Consider the following 19,687-nt stretch of genomic DNA (forward strand, 5'->3'; position numbering starts at 1 on the left):
CAAAGGTCCGACGGTTTGTACAAGCCGAGGTTTGTACAACCGTCGGACCCAACAACCGTCAGACCCACTGAATGAGCCAAGGCCGGTGTCACCATCGGTCCCCCTGAAGGAGCTGAGGCCTGTGTGACTGTCGCCCCCCCGAAGGAGCCGAGGCCTGTGTGACTGTTGGCCCCCCTGAAGGAGGCAAGGCCTGTGCGACCCCCCCCCCCCCCCCCCCCCCCAAAGGAGGCGAGGCCTGTGCGTCCATTGGCCCCCCTGAAGGAAGCAAAGCTTGTAGGGTGCACTGAAGGAAGCATGGCCTTTGTGACACTGTTGATCCCTCTGAAGTTGGCGAGGCCTGTGAGACTGTCAGCCCCCCTGAAGGAGGCAAGGCCTGTGTGAACTTCAGTCCCCCTGAAGGAAGCGAGGCTTGTGTGACCATAGGGTGCACTGAAGGAGGCATGGCCTTTGTGACACTGTCGGCCCTCCAACGCTGGCAAAGCCTGTGTGACTGTTGGTCTCTCCGAAGTTGGCGAGGCCTGTGCGACTGTCAGCCCCCCCAAAGGAGGTGTGGCCTTTGACCTTTCAGAGCTGCCAATTTTTCAAAATTATAATTGAGTTGTCTGTGCAATAATGAATTCCACTGTATGTCACTGAAAACAGTTCTAAGCTATACTGAATCATTGTCTGCTTTAAATATTTATTTCATACATCTGACTGAGATGTGCTTCCTAATCTCATAAGGAGAGATACACACCCCTAGTGAGAGCACACTGGCTGTGTTTTGACTTGCTGCATGTCAGGGCCTGTTAGCTTTTACCTGAACAGGATATTAGCTGAGATCGTATAGCAGCAGGATAATCACATCTGCCTTCTGCTGTCTGATAGGCAAACTGAGAATCTCCTGGTAATTAAATGCTTAGGAAGCAGTGTGTCTGTGGAGTAACAGGCAATCATTCCCTTTAAAACACACACACACACACACACACACACACTCATACACAAGCATATACCCACTGCTGCTTCAAACAGTGCCCCATTTCAAGCAACTTGATCAGGGCTTTCACTAAACCCCCAACATCAGGAAGGAAAAACTCCGTTAGTGCCCCTGATTACACCATACTGTAGACGAAACCCTGGCTTGTTGCATGAACATTTTCTCATTGCCAGACAAGCTTCAGAAGTATATGGTGCTAACACTGAAGCTCACACACTCTCTACACTGTTAAATATTGTTCACTTTTCTCCCCATGGTCTTATCATGAGCCGCTTCCCTGCCGCCTGTTGTGCGCCCCTACTGGATCATGTCCTATCCCTGCGCCATCATTATATAAATTACACATTAGCTTACATAAACCCTTTCATAGTGGAGAGTCATGAATTACCTTTATTGATCTGTGCACCACAGCAGCTTTGAATGATGTGCTGCAGTGCAGATGTTTAAATGTTTGAAGAAACAAAAAAAAACTGCTGACCGACCAGTGAACAAACACAGCAGTTCAGCTGATAATCTGTCCCGATTAAATACAGATGCTGACATGGGCCCATTAAAATGAATGAGGAAAGAAACAGAATATACACACGTCAGAACAGATGGTCTCAAAGGTGCTTCCAAACAGAATGTATTGCTGAATTACGTGACTACTGATTCGAGATGTGTGCTGGTTAGATAGGGATGATAAAGAGACAGAAAAACTCTACCTCAATCCATACAGCACGGTGCCATCGGGATGCAGGCGAATCATGCGGTTCTTGACCGTGACACCGTGCACGAAGGACTTCTTGTCATTGAGGAAGTATGTGTCAGGCACCCATAGCTGATCGGCTACACGGTTGTCCAGCGTCAGGTTCAGAGGGATCTCCGAGTACGAGAGACGCTTGTCCCGCCATGCCTGCTGGAAATACATGGTCAGGGTGTAGTCCTGTAAATGACATAGAAAACCAAACAGGTCAAAGTAATAATCCACCAACTAAATCCACCAGCTAGCACTAAATTAGCTAAAAAGTGATGCAACGGCACTTTAGTCCTCTAGTCTGACTCAACTCAAACAATTAGCTTCCAAAGCTTCAACTTTCATGCTAATACCGCCGTCAGCTCCATCTTGGAGGTTGCTACCTAGCCGAGTTGAACCTTAGCCAAACCATAACTGCATTATACACTCACCGGCCGCTTTATGAGGAACATCCATACACCTGCTGTTTTATGTGGTTATCTAATCAGCCAATCCCTTGATGCATAAAATCATGCAGATACAAATCAAAAGCTTCAGTTCATTTCAAACATCAGAATGGGAAAAACTGTGATCTCAAAGTGTGACTTTCTTTCACTGTGGCATGGATGTTGGTTTAAGCCAGATGGACTGCTTTGAGTATTTCAGAAACTGCTGATCTCCTGGGGTTTTCACACACAACAGTCCTAGAGTTTACACAGAATGGTGCGAAAAACAAAAAACACCCACAGAACATGCATGGACAGATTGGTTCAAGCTTTTTGGCCAGGAATGATATAGTAACTCATAGCAACTCTTTACAACCATGGTGAGCAGAAAAGCATCTCAGCACGCAACAGCAGAAGACCACATTGGGTTCCACTCCTGCAGCTAAGAACAGGGATCTTAGAACAAGAACAAGTTCCTAGTAAAGTGGCCAGTGAGCGTATACCTGATCATTAACTCAGTTATTAGGACAATAAACAATATCTATGGAAAAGCACAAATTAGGGATTTTAGATAGTTTTCTGCCTGAGCGTGTGGTGTTGAAGCACAGAGAATATGAGGACATAAACAGGTGTTATTGCCCCTCGTGTAAAGCAAGGCAACATTAAAAGGAGCTATGTTTTAAAAATATTGAGCTATATTCATCCATTATCTGTAGCCGCTTATCCTGTGCAGGGTCACGGGCAAGCTGGAGCCTATCTCAGCTGACTATGGGTGAGAGGCGGGGTACACCCTGGACAAGTCAGCAGATCATCGCAGGGCTGACATAGAGACAAGCAACTATTCACACCTACGGTCAATTTAGAGTCACCAATTAACCTAACCTGCATGTCTTTGGACTGTGGGGGAAACCAGAGCACCCAGAGGAAACCCACGCAGACATGTGGAGAACATGCAAACTCCACACAGAAAGGCCCCCGTCGGCCACTGGGCTCGAACCCAGGACCTTCTTGCTGTGAGGCGACAGTGCTAACCACTACACCACCATGCCGCCCCTTGAGCTATATTATTTATGGTTATTTCTGTCCCAGAGAAATAGGTGTTGTCTCCAAGTTCACTCTGTGCTCAATCATATGGAGGTCATTATACTCCTCAGTGAAGTAGTACTGGATAAACAGGACTACACACTACAGTTTCGTGACATTATGGAAAAATGAGGATATTATTTTTTGACAGAGTTTATGAGAGACAGGCTCCATGCTAGGGTTCACGCTGCTAATTAGCCTCTGTCTGTCAGAATGGGAAAAAAAAGATATATTTCTGGAGATATTTTGGAAAGTTAAAAGAATAAGCAATACGAAGTGAAAAGTTGAGTAAACTGACATGAAGATTGTTTAGCATAATGTCTTAACACAAGCGGTTTATATGCTGCGTTTCAGTTCTAACATTAATATCTGTCTGGGAATGATGGATATTCAAAAATCAAATCAAATCTCATCTCATTATCTGTAGCCGCTTTATCCTGTTCTACAGGGTCGCAGGCAAGCTGGAGCCTATCCCAGCTGACTACGGGCGAAAGGCGGGGTACACCCTGGACAAGTCGCCAGGTCATCACAGGGCTGACACATAGACACAGACAATCATTCACACTCACATTCACACCTACGGTCAATTTAGAGTCACCAGTTAACCTAACCTGCATGTCTTTGGACTGTGGGGGAAACTGGAGCACCCGGAGGAAACCCACACGGACAGAACATGCAAACTCCGCACAGAAAGGCCCTCGCCAGCCACGGGGCTCAAACCCGGACCTTCTTGCTGTGAGGCGACAGCACTAACCACTACACCACCGTGCTGCCTCAAATCAAATCATGAAAATGATTAGACTACAGTTCAGGAATGTATTTAGGATTGTCATGGGGTCAGATGTTTTAGGATTCAGGCACAAATGGGGCGTGTCCCCACTAAATGAAAAGTTGTTTTTATTCGATTTTCAAAATCTACAAATAATTATCTTTAAAAAAAAAAGGGGGTTATTTGTTAAATTTGGAGCAGCTAATCCAGAGGAATTAGTATAAATGTTTAAGGCATCATCATCTCATCTCATTATCTCTAGCCGCTTTATCCTTCTACAGGGTTGCAGGCAAGCTGGAGCCTATCCCAGCTGACTATGGGCGAAAGGCGGGGTACACCCTGGACAAGTCGCCAGGTCATCACAGGGCTGACACATAGACACAGACAACCATTCACACTCACACCTACGGTCAATTTAGAGTCACCAGTTAACCTAACCTGCATGTCTTTGGACTGTGGGGGAAACCGGAGCACCCGGAGGAAACCCACGCAGACATGGGGAGAACATGCAAACTCCGCACAGAAAGGCCCTCGCCGGCCCCGGGGCTCGAACCCAGGACCTTCTTGCTGTGAGGCGACAGCGCTAACCACTACACCACCATGCCGCCGGCATCATCATCTGAACACAAAATGAAGTTTGGAGAAAATCTGCTGTAAACTTTGTGATGTGTAAATTAATGTGTAGCACGTATTTATTTGGCCTACAAAGTCATATTTATAGGTTGTTTTAGACTATAATATTTTGGTGACTGATACAGTATAGGTTAAGGAATGTATTTATGGCAAAATAAGAAAAACAATACGGTATGTGGTACTTTTTGTTTGTTTGTTTTGACGTACTCTCGTTTCAAATCATGACACTGGACTCCTTTTGTGGTGACCCCCAATAAATAAAGACGTAAATCAATAACTGGATAAGAAAAATCCCTCATCTGCAGAAATAAACTTTAGTCCACAGTGGACAATTATGTTATCTAAATTCTTAAATTAATTAATAAACAAACAAACAATACATTTTATACAATAAAATATTTTTAAATTAAATAGTGTAAAAAAATATGCTGCATATTTAGTCCACATTTGGAAAAATAAATAAATAACAATTATATTTATGTTATGTTATATGTTAATTAATTAATTAACAAACACAAACGAAAAAAGAAATGTTTACAAATAAATATTTTAATTACAATCTGTTACACTGTATTTAAGGCTGCATTAAATAATCACACTGTCTTTAATGTTTTGTCATCACAATACATTACAGGAATTCAGCAGACGCTCTTATCCAGAGTGACATATAACATACCCAGAGCAGCCTGGGGAGTAATTAGGGGTTAGGTGCCTTACTCAAGGGCACTTCAGTCATTCCTGCTGGTCCAGGGAATCAAACCAGCAACCTTTCAGTCCCACAGCTCCTTCTCTAACCATTAGGCCATGGCTTCCCCATATATTGTTTGTCTATGATATAATTTACATCATTTTTATTCTTGATAAACCATTCAGTGAGCCCTTGTGCCCTGTGGATAGGTGGAGTCATTCTGGAATAGACCACACCCACCAGGATAGAAATGATTAAGGAACATAACAGTATATTGAATTCTGTTCACTGAAAAATGCAGATATTTGAACAGCAAATACTGTTCAAACACTCACCCCTAGCAAGAAGCTCTCCTGATAGACGTGTGTGTACAGGTGGGAGTGTAAATAATAGACGGACGGAATGGAAAAGTCATTAGCATCATCTTTTTGTTTCAGATGTAAAAACATCAGCCATTTGAACATGTTTTTGGGGATTATATTGATCAGAATAGAAGGTAGAGGTTAAGGACCACTTTCTTAGTCTGAGTAGTATTAAATGGGGCTCTGTGTGTGTGTGTGTGTGTGTGTGTTATGGGGGCATTTCAGAACCTTCGATTCCTCTTTACTCCTTTGGCAATGACCTGAAAGGGAGGTTTTAAACCCAGCTATCATCTGCTCAAAATACCACGCTGATGAACGTCCTGTAGGGGAAGACAAAGCTGCGCTGCTCTTCTGAAGGACCCCAGCTGGACAACACATATACACATGGCATCCACTTCAGGATGAACGGGCAATGAAACAAATGAAATTAACGTGTGCATAATATATTATGCACACATTTTCATTTGTTTCACACACACACACACACACACATATATATATATATATATATATATATATATATATATATATATATATATATATATATATATATATATATATATTTGTGGTCAGAAGTTTACATACAGTTACATGAATGTCATGGCAATATTTGGGCTTTCAGTAATTTCTTTGAACTGTTCTTTTTCTGTGGCAGAATGTACAGCATACAGTACATCTTTAAATTAAAAAAAACAATAGAATTTGGTGCACAAGTTTTAATTTTCTTTGGGTTTTCTGAAATCAACACAGGGTCAAAATTATACATACAGGGTCAAAAATTTACATACGCTCACTTAGATTATTAATTCAGAGGTGCTGAAACTTCCAAAATGTCTCTTATCTTGCCAAGGCCCAGGTCTCCTAAACTCCTGTTCGTGATCATGATTGACTACAGCTGGTAGCTTCTCTATGCCTTCATAAAAAGGGCTTGTTTACAGCACTCATTGGATTGACCAACACACAGTAAAATGGGAAAGTCCAAGGAGCTCGGTGCAGATCTGAGAAAGAGGACCACAGATGTACACAACTCCGGAATGTCTCTTGGAGCCATTTCTAAACAACTGCAAATTCCAAGATCAGTTCAAACAATTGTATCCAAGTTATTGTGAGGTGTAGTCACTTTGCCAAGCCACTTTGCTTCAAGAAAACCAAACTGTCACCCTCAGCTGAAAGGAAATTGGTTTGGATGGTCAGGAACAACCTGGGAACCACCATGGCACAGCCTTGCCATGAACTGGAAGCTGATGGATCACTGTCTACTGTTCAGTGAGTTTTATATCAACATGGACTAAGAGGCTGCTATCCAAGAAATAACCCTCTGCTCCAAAATTGACACCTTCAAGCTTAACTAAAGTTTGAAGCTGACCACACGGACAAAGAAAAAGCCTTCTGGAGGATAGCTGTATGGTCAGATGAGACAAAGATTGAGTTGTTTGGCCACAATGACCACCATGTACGGTACAGAGGGACACTGTACCAGCTGGTGGTGGTGGTACGATCATGCTCTGGGGCTGTTTTGCTGCCAGTGGAACTGGTTCATTGCGTAAAGTGGATGGAATAATGAAGAAGGAGGACTACCTCAGAATTCTTCAGCATAAACCATCAGAAACTTGAACATGACTTGGGACTTGGGAGTTACAACAGGACAGTGAACCCAAACACACATCAGAGCTGGTTGTGGAGGAGAAAGCAGGCTAACATTAAGCTTAAAACAAGTCCTGACTTCAACGCTATTGAAAATATATGGACCATGCTTATAAGTCGAGTCCATGCCAAGAAAAAGAAAATTAATCGAACTCTACCAATTCTACCATGAAGAGTCATGAAATATCCAACCAGAATTCTGCCAGAAGCTTGTTCATGGTAAATAAAAATGTTTGGTCAAGGTGAATCTTGTGAAGAGACATTTTACTCACATATTAGGTGTGCTGTATTAATAATTAATAACCTCTGAATTAAGTGAGCGTATGTTAATTTTTGACCCTGTATGTATAATTTTGACCCCGTGTTGATTTCAGAAAACCCAAAGAAAATTAAAACTTGTGCGCCAAATTCTAGTTAGTTTTTTTTTTATTAAAGATGTACGCTGTAGAATCATTTTGCAACAGAAAACGAACAGTTCAAAGAAATTACTGAAAGCCCAAATATTGCCATGATGTTCATGTCACTGTATGTAAACTTCTGACCACAACTATATATATATATATATATATATATATATATATATATATATATATATACACACACACACAGTGGTGCTTGAAAGTTTGTGAAACCTTTAGAATTTTCTATATTGCTGCATAAATATGACCTAAAACATCCTCATATTTTCACCCAAGTCCTAAAAGTAGACAAAGAGAACCCAGTTAAACAAATGAGACAAAAATATTATACTTGGTCATTTATTTATTGAGGAAAATGATCCAATGTTACATATTTGTGAGTGGCAAAAGTATGTGAACCTCTAAGATTAGCAGTTAATTTGAAGGTGAAGTTAGAGTCAGGTGTTTTCAATCAATGGGATGACAATCAGGTGTGAGTGGGCACCCTGTTTTATTTAAAGAACAGGGATCTATCAAAGTCTGATCTTCACAACACATGTTTGTGGAAGTGTATCATGGCACAAACAAAGGAGATTTCTGAGGACCTCAGAAAAAGCGTTGTTGATGCTCATCAGGCTGGAAAAGGTTACAAAACCATCTCTAAAGAGTTTGGACTCCACCAATCCACAGTCAGACAGATTGTATACAAATGGAGGAAATTCAAGACCATTGTTACCCTCCCCAGGAGTGGTCGACCAACAAAGATCACTCCAAGAGCAAGGCGTGTAATAGTCGGCGAGGTCACAAAGGACCCCAGGGTAACTTCTAAGCAACTGAAGGCCTCTCTTACATTGGCTAATGTTAATGTTCATGAGTCCACCATCAGGAGAACACTGAACAACAATGGTGTGCATGGCAGGGTTGCAAGGAGAAAGCTAAAGCTCTCCAAAAAGAACATTGCTGCTCATCTGCAGTTTGCTAAAGATGACATGGACAAGCCAGAAGGCTATTGGAAAAATGTGTTGTGGACGGATAAGACCAAAATATAACTTTTTGGCTTAAATGAGAAGCGTTATGTTTGGAGAAAGGAAAACACTGCATTCCAGCATAAGAACCTTATCCCATCTGTGAAACATGGTGGTGGTAGTTTCATGGTTTGGGCCTGTTTTGCTGCATCTGGGCCAGGACGGCTTACCATCATTGATGGAACAATGAATTCTGAATTATAGCAGCGAATTCTAAAGGAAAATGTCAGGACATCTGTCCATGAACTGAATCTCAAGAGAAGGTGGGTCATGCAGCAAGACAACGATCCTAAGCACACAAGTCGTTCTACCAAAGAATGGTCAAAGAAGAATAAAGTTAATGTTTTGGAATGGCCAAGTCAAAGTCCTGACCTTAATCCAATTGAAATGTTGTGGAAGGATCTGAAGCGAGTAGTTCATGTGAGGAAACCCACCAACATCCCAGAGTTGAAGCTGTTCTGTACGGAGGAATGGGCTAAAATTCCTCCAAGCCGGTGTGCAGGACTGATCAACAGTTACCGGAAATGTTTAGTTGTAGTTATTGCTGCACAAGGGGGTCACACCAGATACTGAAAGCAAAGGTTCACATACTTTTGCCACTCACAGATATGTAATATTGGATCATTTTCCTCAATAAATAAATGACCAAGTATAATATTTTTGTCTCATTTGTTTAACTGGATTATCTTTATCTACTTTTAGGACTTGTGTGAAAATCTGATGTTGTTTTAGGTTATATTTATGCAGAAATATAGAAATTTCTAAAGGGTTCACAAACTTTCAAGCACCATTGTATATATGTATATATATGTGTGTGTGTGTGTGTGCACCCTATCTGTGTGTGTGTGCACCCTATCTTCACCCTCAGAGACCAAAAAGAAACATTTTGGTTCTACTCATAAAACTTGCAGTTGTTGTAATAATAATAATAATAATAATAATTCCTTATCAGAACCTGCCAAATATCCCCCCAAGGTCAAAACTGTTCAATACTCCAACTCAGGTGGGGACATTTGATCAAAATGTCCCTAGAAGTACAGGAAACCATGTCCACAAACACAACAAACACACTGTGTGCTGATAATCATGCTCACAACTGAATCACCGTTCTACCACAACACTCCTACAACATTAATTCGTGAATTTAAACCACTGCTTTTTTTAAAACAACGTCAATCTATAACGAAGCGCCCACACACTCCAGGACACACTTCCCTTCCTCTGAGCTCTCTCTCTCTCTTCTAGAGAGCAACTTCACCTTGAGTGATGGGAGATCTTCCTCCGCATGCAGCGGCCACATGAGGCTACATCTGTGCATGGGTCTATCCCACCTTTAACAGTACACCACACCACTTCCATACACCCACACAATACCAGTACACACTACAACACAGACTACATCATATACGACCCTACACACTACAGTACACACTACAACAAATGCTAAAAAAATCACTACGGCACACAATACGATACATGCTTGAGTATAGCTATAAAAAGCTTTCCATTATTACACATTACAGCACACACTATAGCCATGGGCGGCACTAGGGAGGGGTTTAGGGGTGCTGTAGCTACCCCAAGGATAGCCATAGCACCGCCTTAACACCCCCAAGAAACTTCTGTGGTTTATTTAGAATTTTTAATGTATGAATAATATAATGTATCATTTGAAAAAACAAATAAATACATCAACAACAACAAAAATGATTATTTTTCGACAAAAAACAGAAAGCTACCACAGGTTATCTGATTCAGCCAATGGGCGTGGCACGTATTGAACTTTTGATCTTACTTTCATGCTGTGTCAGCCAGAGCACAATTTTTTGTTGTTGTTGTTTTTTGGAAATTAGCATTTGTGAAATATTAGCAATGTCATAACGGATTGTGATTTTCTTTACTTCATAAACATCTACTGTACGTGTAGAGATTCAATAAACAGATGTATTGTTTTGTTATGAAGCTATCAAATGTTAAGTGTATTATTTCTTCCTATGTTGCCAGTTATAAATTTAATACATTTGGCGGTTGAGACACAAATTCTGACTCCTTATAGTTATCTCTATGCAATGCTCTTTCATATGGCATCAGATCTATGGAACGGAATACTGTTGATTCATTAGTCGAGGTCTTGGTAACTGGCAGCATGAGTTTGTGATCTCAGGATCTGAGGCTGCACAAACCTCTGCGTCTGTTGCTTGCTGCTTGTGTGGCATTAGTTGTGTGAAATTTTATAGGCCTGTTCAGAGGTGTGTTTCCAAAGGCTGTCTCAAGAACCTTACATCTACTAGTATATCCCGTGAGCTGAATATCTTGGCTTGTGTTTAACACAGAATGACGTTGTAACTGTCACAGAGCGGGTACTGTGTATGTGTGTGTAAGTGTGTCGTGGGTGTTTCAATAAGGGCACTCGGAGAGCACAGACCTCTATCAAGGCCAAATGTTGCAACATTAGAGAAAGTGAAACTAAATTTGTTCAAGCCATGCTGTGAGTCGGATCTGATCCAAAATGTACTGGGTTCTTCCTTGGCCTATGCTACACCTTTCCACCAAGTTTTATAAAAACTGGGCTTGTAGTTTTTTGTATAATCCTGCTTACAGGCAAACAAACAAATGAAAATTCATGCAGATCACAATATTTGCGAAAATCACAAAGAAACAGAAGTTATGGCCGATTAGGTGTTTTTACAAGATTTGACCTTGGTAACCTTGACCTTTGACCTTGACCCACCAAAAACTAATGATGTCTTTGCGTGACTCTAGTGAGTTGTCCTGTGCATTTTGGTAATGATTGGTCAAGAAGATTGGCTGACGATGCTAGAGCACCAACAAACAAACAGACAAATGGACAGATCAACATTAGGGATGTCCCGATCAGGTTTTTTTGCCCTCCGATCCGATACCGATCATTTGATTTTGAGTATCTGCCGATACCGAGTCCCGATCCGATACTTCTTATAATCCATAAAAAATAAAGACGAGGAAAGAAACGGATCCAGGATGTTCCTCATTTTTTATTTAACACCTTATTTTAACATCCAACAACTCCGTTAGCAAACAGAGCACTTACGTGAGGCAGTTTGAACAATAAATAACAAATTTAAAAAAATAACCTTAAAATACCTGGCAGGAATGTAAACAAATAAAAAAAAATAAAGTGCCACAGTGCCAGTAATTTGCTTTTAAGAACGCATCTCACAGTGGTGTACAGTAATTTCAATTAAGGAAATGAACGTTTTTCTTGATGAAAACAAGCATTTCTACCCTTTCAGGTTTGAGCCCGTTTCTTTTGTCATCCAACGAAAAAAAAAAAAGATCTCATTCTTTGCTTTCCGCTTCGAACTGCTTCCGTGTTCAACTTTGCCGGCAACAGGCAGCCAATAACCAATAGCGTCTCCGCTACAAAGTGATGTCATGCCGCACGCGTTGATGTTGCTGTGTTGAGACAAGAGGTCTGGTCTCACTCTGTGCCAACGCATAGCTATTGATGTGTTAAAAATGAGAATATATTACATAGATATATATCCGATCTCTGATCGGGAGGCAATGCCCGATTCCGATCGAGTCTGAAACCATGTGATCGGGCCCGATTTCCGATCACGTGATCGGATCGGGACATCCCTAATCAACCTACTTGAAAAAATCCTCAATTTTCGCAAGTAGTAAACCGAAAGCATAACATACTTGGTGGAGGTAATTAAACTGTGGCGGCACATTAATAGGTAACCCTACATTTCAGAGCACCCTCAGTGACTAGTCAAGCAACCCCATCGCACCAGTACAGTACGCAGTACAACACAAACTACAGTACACTCTACAATACAAAACACAAACAACAGCACATTCACTACTACTTACTTTAAATACTACTACTACTATTAGTACAATCAAATCAAAGTCCTGCCCATGCCACAAGGCACATCATGCGGTGCTAATCTCCATTTCAGTAGCCCTCTGCCTTTCACCTATTACATAGCTAGGGTTACAGTGGGGGGACTGGTCCTCTGGTACCCACGATAGTTTGACTCCTTACTCACATTTGTATTGTGGCATGCCTCTCCAGATGCTAGTCAAGTCAAAGTCCCTTCCACGCCAGGACCTGGTCTTCCCAGGCAGTCTCCTGTCCCAGTACTAACCATCTCTTTGAGGCACATGGGTGCGGCGCCAATCTCCGTTTCCATAGCCCTTGGCCTCTTGCCTATACAGTGGGGGGCTGGTCCTCTGGTACCCGCAAGAGTTTGACTCCTTACTCACATCTGTATTGTGGCATGCCTCTCCAGATGCTAGTCAAGTCAAAGTCCCTTCCATGCCAGGACCTGGTCTTCCCAGGCAGTCTCCTGTCCCAGTACTAACCAGCTCTTTGAGGCGCATGAGTGTGGCGCCAATCTCCGTTTCCATAGCCCTTGGCCTCTTGCCTGCACAGCTAGGGTTACAGTGGGGGGCTGGTCCTCTGGTACCTGCCAGAGTTTGACTCCTTACTCACATCTGTATTGTGGCTTGCCTCTCCAGATGCTACTATTTTTTAATGATGGCCTTTGGTATGACCTGACCACAAGTAGAACTTGCAATCTCTGCGGGGAGGTAGGCATGCTCACCACTAGGCCTACTATTAATACATCCATCCATTATCCATAACCGCTTATCCTGTGCAGGGTCATGGGCAAGCTGGAGCCTATCCCAGCTGACTATGGGCGAGAGGTGGAGTACACCCTGGACAAGTTGCCAAATCATTGCAAGGCTGACACATAGAGACAAAACAACCATTCACACTCACAGTCAATTTAGAGCCACCAATTAACTAACCTGCATGTCTTAGGACTGTGGGGGAAACCGGAGCACCCAGAGGAGACCCACACAGACACGGGGAGAACATGCAAACTCCATATAGAAAGGCCCCCGTCAGCCACTGGGCTCGAACCTAGAACCTTCTTGCTGTGAGGCAACAGTTCTAACCACTACACCAGTGTGCCACCACCATTAATAAATCTATCATTATTACTACCAGCATTTCTACTACTACTATTAATGGTACTACTTTTACTGCTTCTACTACTCTTACTCCTATTAATACAATTAATACTACTGTTAAAACTACTACTAATATTGCTATCACTACTCCTACTACTCTTACTACAATACCAGTCAAAAGTTTGTACAACCCCGATTCCAAAAAAGGTGGGACAAAGTACAAATTGTAAATAAAAACGGAATGCAATAATTTACAAATCTCAAAAACTGATATTCTACTCACAATAGAACATAGACAACATATCAAATGTCGAAAGTGAGACATTTTGAAATTTCATGCCAAATATTGGCTCATTTGAAATTTCATGACAGCAACACATCTCAAAAAAGTTGGGACAGGGGCAATAAGAGGCTGGAAAAGTTAAAGGTACAAAAAAGGAACAGCTGGAGGACCAAATTGCAACTCATTAGGCCAACTGGCAATAGGTCATTAACATGACTGGATATAAAAAGAGCATCTTGGAGTGGCAGTGGCTCTCAGAAGTAAAGATGGGAAGAGGATCACCAATCCCCCTAATTCTGCGCCGACAAAGAGTGGAGCAATATCAGAAAGGAGTTCAACAGTGGCGGCACGGTGGTGTAGTGGTTAGCGCTGTCGCCTCACAGCAAGAAGGTCCGGGTTCGAGCCCCGTGGCTGGCGAGGGCCTTTCTGTGTGGAGTTTGCATGTTCTCCCCGTGGCCGCATGGGTTTCCTCCAGGTGCTCCGGTTTCCCCCACAGTCCAAAGACATGCAGATTAGGTTAACTGGTGACTCTAAATTGACCGTAGGTGTGAATGTGAGTGTGAATGGTTGTCTGTGTCTATGTGTCAGCCCTGTGATGACCTGGCGACATGTCCAGGGTGTACCCTGCCTTTCGCCCGTACTCAGCTGGGATAGGTTCCTGCGACCCTGTAGAACAGGATAAAGCGGCTAGAGATAATGAGATGAGATGAGATGAGTTCGACAGTGTAAAATTGCAAAGAGTTTGAACATATCATCATCTACAGTGCATAATATCATCAAAAGATTCAGAGAATCTGGAAGAATCTCTGTGCGTAAGGGTCAAGGCCCGAAAACCATACTGGGTGCCCGTGATCTTCGGGTCCTTAGACGGCACTGCATCACATACAGGCATGCTTCTGTATTGGAAATCACAAAATGGGCTCAGGAATATTTCCAGAGAACATTATCTGTGAACACAATTCACCGTGCCATCCGCCGTTGCCAGCTAAAACTTAAACTTCTTCAAAGAAGAAGCCGTATCTAAACATGATCCAGAAGCGCAGACATCTTCTCTGGGCCAAGGCTCATTTAAAATGGACTGTGGCAAAGTGGAAAACTGTTCTGTGGTCAGACGAATCAAAATTTGAAGTTCTTTATGGAAATCAGGGACGCCGTGTCATTCGGACTAAAGAGGAGAAGGACGACCCAAGTTGTTATCAGCGCTCAGTTCAGAAGCCTGCATCTCTGATGGTATGGGGTTGCATTAGTGCGTGTGGCATTGGCAGCTTACACATCTGGAAAGACACCGTCAATGCTGAAAGGTATATCCAGGTTCTAGAGCAACATATGCTCCCATCCAGACGACGTCTCTTTCAGGGAAGACCTTGCATTTTCCAACATGACAATGCCAAGCCACATACTGCATCAATTATAGCATCATGGCTGCGTAGAAGAAGGGTCCGGGTACTGAACTGGCCAGCCTGCAGTCCAGATCTTTCACCCATATAAAACATTTGGCGCATCATAAAACGGAAGATACGACAAAAAAGACCTAAGACAGTTGAGCAACTAGAATCCTACATTAGACAAGAATGGGTTAACATTCCTATCCCTAAACTTGAGCAACTTGTCTCCTCAGTCCCCAGACGTTTACAGACTGTTGTAAAGAGAAAAGGGGATGTCTCACAGTGGTAAACATGGCCCTGTCCCAACTTTTTTGAGATGTGTTGTTGTCATGAAATTTAAAATCACCTAATTTTTCTCTTTAAATGATACATTTTCTCAGTTTAAACATTTGATATGCCATCTATGTTCTATTCTGAATAAAATATGGAATTTTAAAACTTCCACATCATTGCATTCTGTTTTTATTTACAATTTGTACTTTGTCCCAATTTTTTTGGAATCGGGGTTGTACACCCCATTCTACTCATTCATAGTTTTTTCTGTATTTTGACTATTTTCTACGCTGTAGAACAATACTGAAGACATCAAAACTATGAAATAACATACGGAACATATATGGAATTATGTGGTTAAAAAACGTGTTAAAATAAAAAATACGTTTGATATTTTAGATTCTTCAAAGTATCCAGTGTTTACCTTGATGACACTTTCCACACTACTGGTATTATCTTAACCAGCTTCATGAGGTAGTCACCTGGAACACGCTTTTCAATTAACAGGTGTGTCTCTCAAAAGGTAATTAGTGGATGAGTATCTTGTCTTCTTAATGCATTTGAGATCAAACAGTAAATAGTAAATAGCCCTATTCAACACCACAACTGTAGTAATCCATATTATGTCAAGAACCGCTCAAGTAAGTGAAGAGAAACGACATCCATCATTACTCTAAGACATGAAGTGACTTTTAATTAATAAAAATAAAGAAAAAACGGTGTGTCCAAACTTTTGACTGGTACTGTACTTCTACTAGAGCAGCGGCTACAATTATCAACACCTTAACCATCTTTTGACCTTTGCAAAAGTAGAAAAGACTTTCAATACATAAATTGTGCATGACCGGTTACTCAAACTTCCACTGGAAAAAAAAAATGAGTTGATTCCTGGTTACTTAGCATATCAGACCACATGACACCGTTCCACAATTATCAACACCTTTGTCCACAGTTATCGACATCCAGGTGATTATTTATAAAAAAAATCGGTTTGTGGTATTAAGTTAACAAAACATAGTTTTTATTTAAAATTTGTTTTACATAGACTTATATCTCATCTCATTATCTCTAGCCACTTTATCCTTCTACAGGGTTGCAGGCAAGCTGGAGCCTATCCCAGCTGACTACGGGCGAAAGGCAGGGTACACCCTGGACAAGTTGCCAGGTCATCACAGGGCTGACACATAGACACAGGCAACCATTCACACTCACGGTCAATTTAGACTATTGCATGTCTTTGGACTATGGGGGAAACCGGAGCACCCGGAGGAAACCCACGCGGACACGGGGAGAACATGCAAACTCCGCACAGAAAGGCCCTCGCCGGCCACGGGGCTCGAACCCAGGACCTTCTTGCTGTGAGGCGACAGCGCTAACCACTACACCACCGTGCCACCGCCATAGACTTATATTTAGTACAAAATATCTTTTATATAAATATATGGATGTCGGTGTTTATGTAAACGAGGAAGTAATTCTAATGTTTGTAAACAAATGAACTGATAATGTTTAACCTGTCAGAAAATCTTTGTTCCACTTTCTACCCACTTTCTAAGTATTTTTGTAGATCACATTTTGTTAATCATTTGTTGTTGTTTGTATTAATGTCTAATTTTGTAGTTTACCAATAAATGTCAACAGGCAATTGACATCGTAACCGCATGAAAATCCAGGTCAAAGGTCGATTTTTTTTTAAATTGAGATTTTAAATTTACATGTAAAAATATAAAATGTTTCCTGATCTTGTAATATGTGGTAGATATTTACAACAAACTGCAAAAAAAAATTTAAAAAATTCTGAATAGAATAGAAAAATCTGAATATTTCAAGCATGTAATTTTTTATATGCTAGGATTTTAATTCTGGTCTAATTCTATTTATTGCAATAGGATTCCAAATCCTCTATAAACATTCCATTCTGTTATGAATCAGGAAAAAAAAATATTATAAATCACAGCACTTTTATTTATTTTTTTTTACACAAAGCTCGATCCCTAACAGATGTAAATGCCACTTAATTCCACAGCGTGTCGATAATGGTGGACACCGGTGAAAGTGATCACTATTATCGACACCTCACGTGACTTCTCAAACGCGTGTTTAGATACAAAATGACGACTGTCAAATGAAAGAGTATGAAACGCAGTAGGTTTCGACGAGGAGATCATGAAATATCGGTGAATTTGATCAGTAAAAACATGTCCATGATCTTTCCACCATGCTTACCTGTGATGATAACGTCCTCAAATTTTTCCTCAAATTGATGATCGTGCTGAAAAAATTCCATCTGAGGTAACGAGCTGTGTCATCAGACGACAAGATCAAAGGGTGAGGCGGGTCTTCCAGGTGATTAATTAACCAATAATAACTGTTGTAACTGAAACTCACCTTTGTAAAATTGTTTTTATTGGTAAATCTGAAAAGGTGTTGACAATTATCGACTGTCGATAATTGTAGTTCTACTATTACTATTAATACAACTTCTGCTACGGCAACTATTACCGTTAGTACTACCACTGTTCATACAACTACTATGAATATAATAATAATAATAATAATAATAATAATAATATATGCATATACAGTACATTCCCCCTTTTTCTTCATTTGATCTACCTGTACTAAAACCAAAATGCTTTTTCAATAAATGTGAGATATAATTGTATTTGTGCAAAAATGTGTCAGACATTATAAATTAGGAGGAAAAAAATTCTCTGGCTGAAATTTTTACATTTTTACAGCAGAACAGGTTAAACTTGATCCTGATGGTAATTATGCAATACATAGATAAACCTGAATTAAATTAAATTTAAAAAAAAAAACTGCTTCAGGATTAGAACGAAACCAAAGCCCAATGAGGAGCCCCATTCCAGCGTTTGGTAACATGAAGGCTGCTGTTTGGGGCGTTTGGTTTCCTTGGGGCAGATGCTGAGCTCACGAACACCTGGGTCTGGCTTTCGCCTCATGGCTTCGGTGCAGAATGAGTGAATAATTGCTCTGGTCACAGATGGTAGCAGATGCCTCTTTGGGCTCTGTTTACTCTCCTACAACATCAGTGAATCCCAAGTGCGCACACACTCAGCTACTACAAGCTCACACGGACAAATCAGTGGACGTATCCTGCGTTTTCTTCTTCACTCCCTCTCTTCCTCAGCCAGTTGTGTAAAGAGTTGAACATGATCCATCTGCTACCATCAATCACATGCCATTCATTTAGGACTGTTGAGCAACTTCTCGTATGCCTTTTAAACTGTAGGATAAAATGATTTTCATATTCAAATTCATATCCATATCCATGCATATTCATCAGTTCTTTAATTCTTAATGAGGATAATGGTGTAAACATGTCACTGGGCCATTTGTACTTTTTACTTTGATTTAAAAACATATTGAACAGTGAATAATACTCAACGTACATTATTTTTACTAGTTTAGAATGAAGGATAAAGCATGGCCATAAACTGAAAGGAAATATAAATACATTATAACCTGTAACATATTGTTAAATCAGTTTTACATGGATTTGCATAAGTATTCACCCCCTCCCCCTTGAACTTTTCTACATTTTGTAGTGTTACAACCTCATGGACGTAAATGGGATTATATGTCATAAATCTACACAAATATAGTCACTAATACTGATGTGGGCAAGAAATCAATATAAAGGATTCAAATATGACAGACATTGTATAAGTATTCACACCCCATTCCTCCTCTCCAAATGGAGTGAACCCCATAAATTAGTGACCATCAGAAGTGATATAATTAGTTGAAAGAAGTGAGTATGTGTGCAATTAAAGTGTAATGTGTTCTCAATATAATTAACAGTTATTCCACGAAATCGAGTCGTACGTGAGCTGACAGCCGATGACGCACGTAGCACCGAGTTAACCCATGTACGACAAGATTGAGCGGAATAACTGTTTTATTCTCTCCACATTCACTGGATTTTGAGAAACAGAGCATTTTTATTTTTATTTTTTGCAAATTCGATAAATAAAAACTTTATACAAAATGTCCAACAAAATCATTTCTGCTT

At 40.9% G+C, this 19,687-nt stretch overlaps 1 protein-coding gene across 1 annotated transcript in view; it reads right to left on the reverse strand.

Annotated features, from left to right (window-relative positions):
* The window catches only part of gabrb2a (gamma-aminobutyric acid type A receptor subunit beta2a), a 165,120-nt gene that overhangs the window by 104,181 nt on the left and 41,252 nt on the right, over positions 1-19,687 (reverse strand). The window contains exon 4 of the mRNA XM_060915286.1: positions 1,681-1,901. Within this exon, the coding sequence (XP_060771269.1) occupies positions 1,681-1,901 (221 nt within the window). The remainder of the gene's footprint in view (positions 1-1,680; positions 1,902-19,687) is intronic.

This window comes from Neoarius graeffei, chromosome 2 (assembly GCF_027579695.1).
Source record: "Neoarius graeffei isolate fNeoGra1 chromosome 2, fNeoGra1.pri, whole genome shotgun sequence".
In the NCBI taxonomy this organism is placed as follows: domain Eukaryota; kingdom Metazoa; phylum Chordata; class Actinopteri; order Siluriformes; family Ariidae; genus Neoarius; species Neoarius graeffei.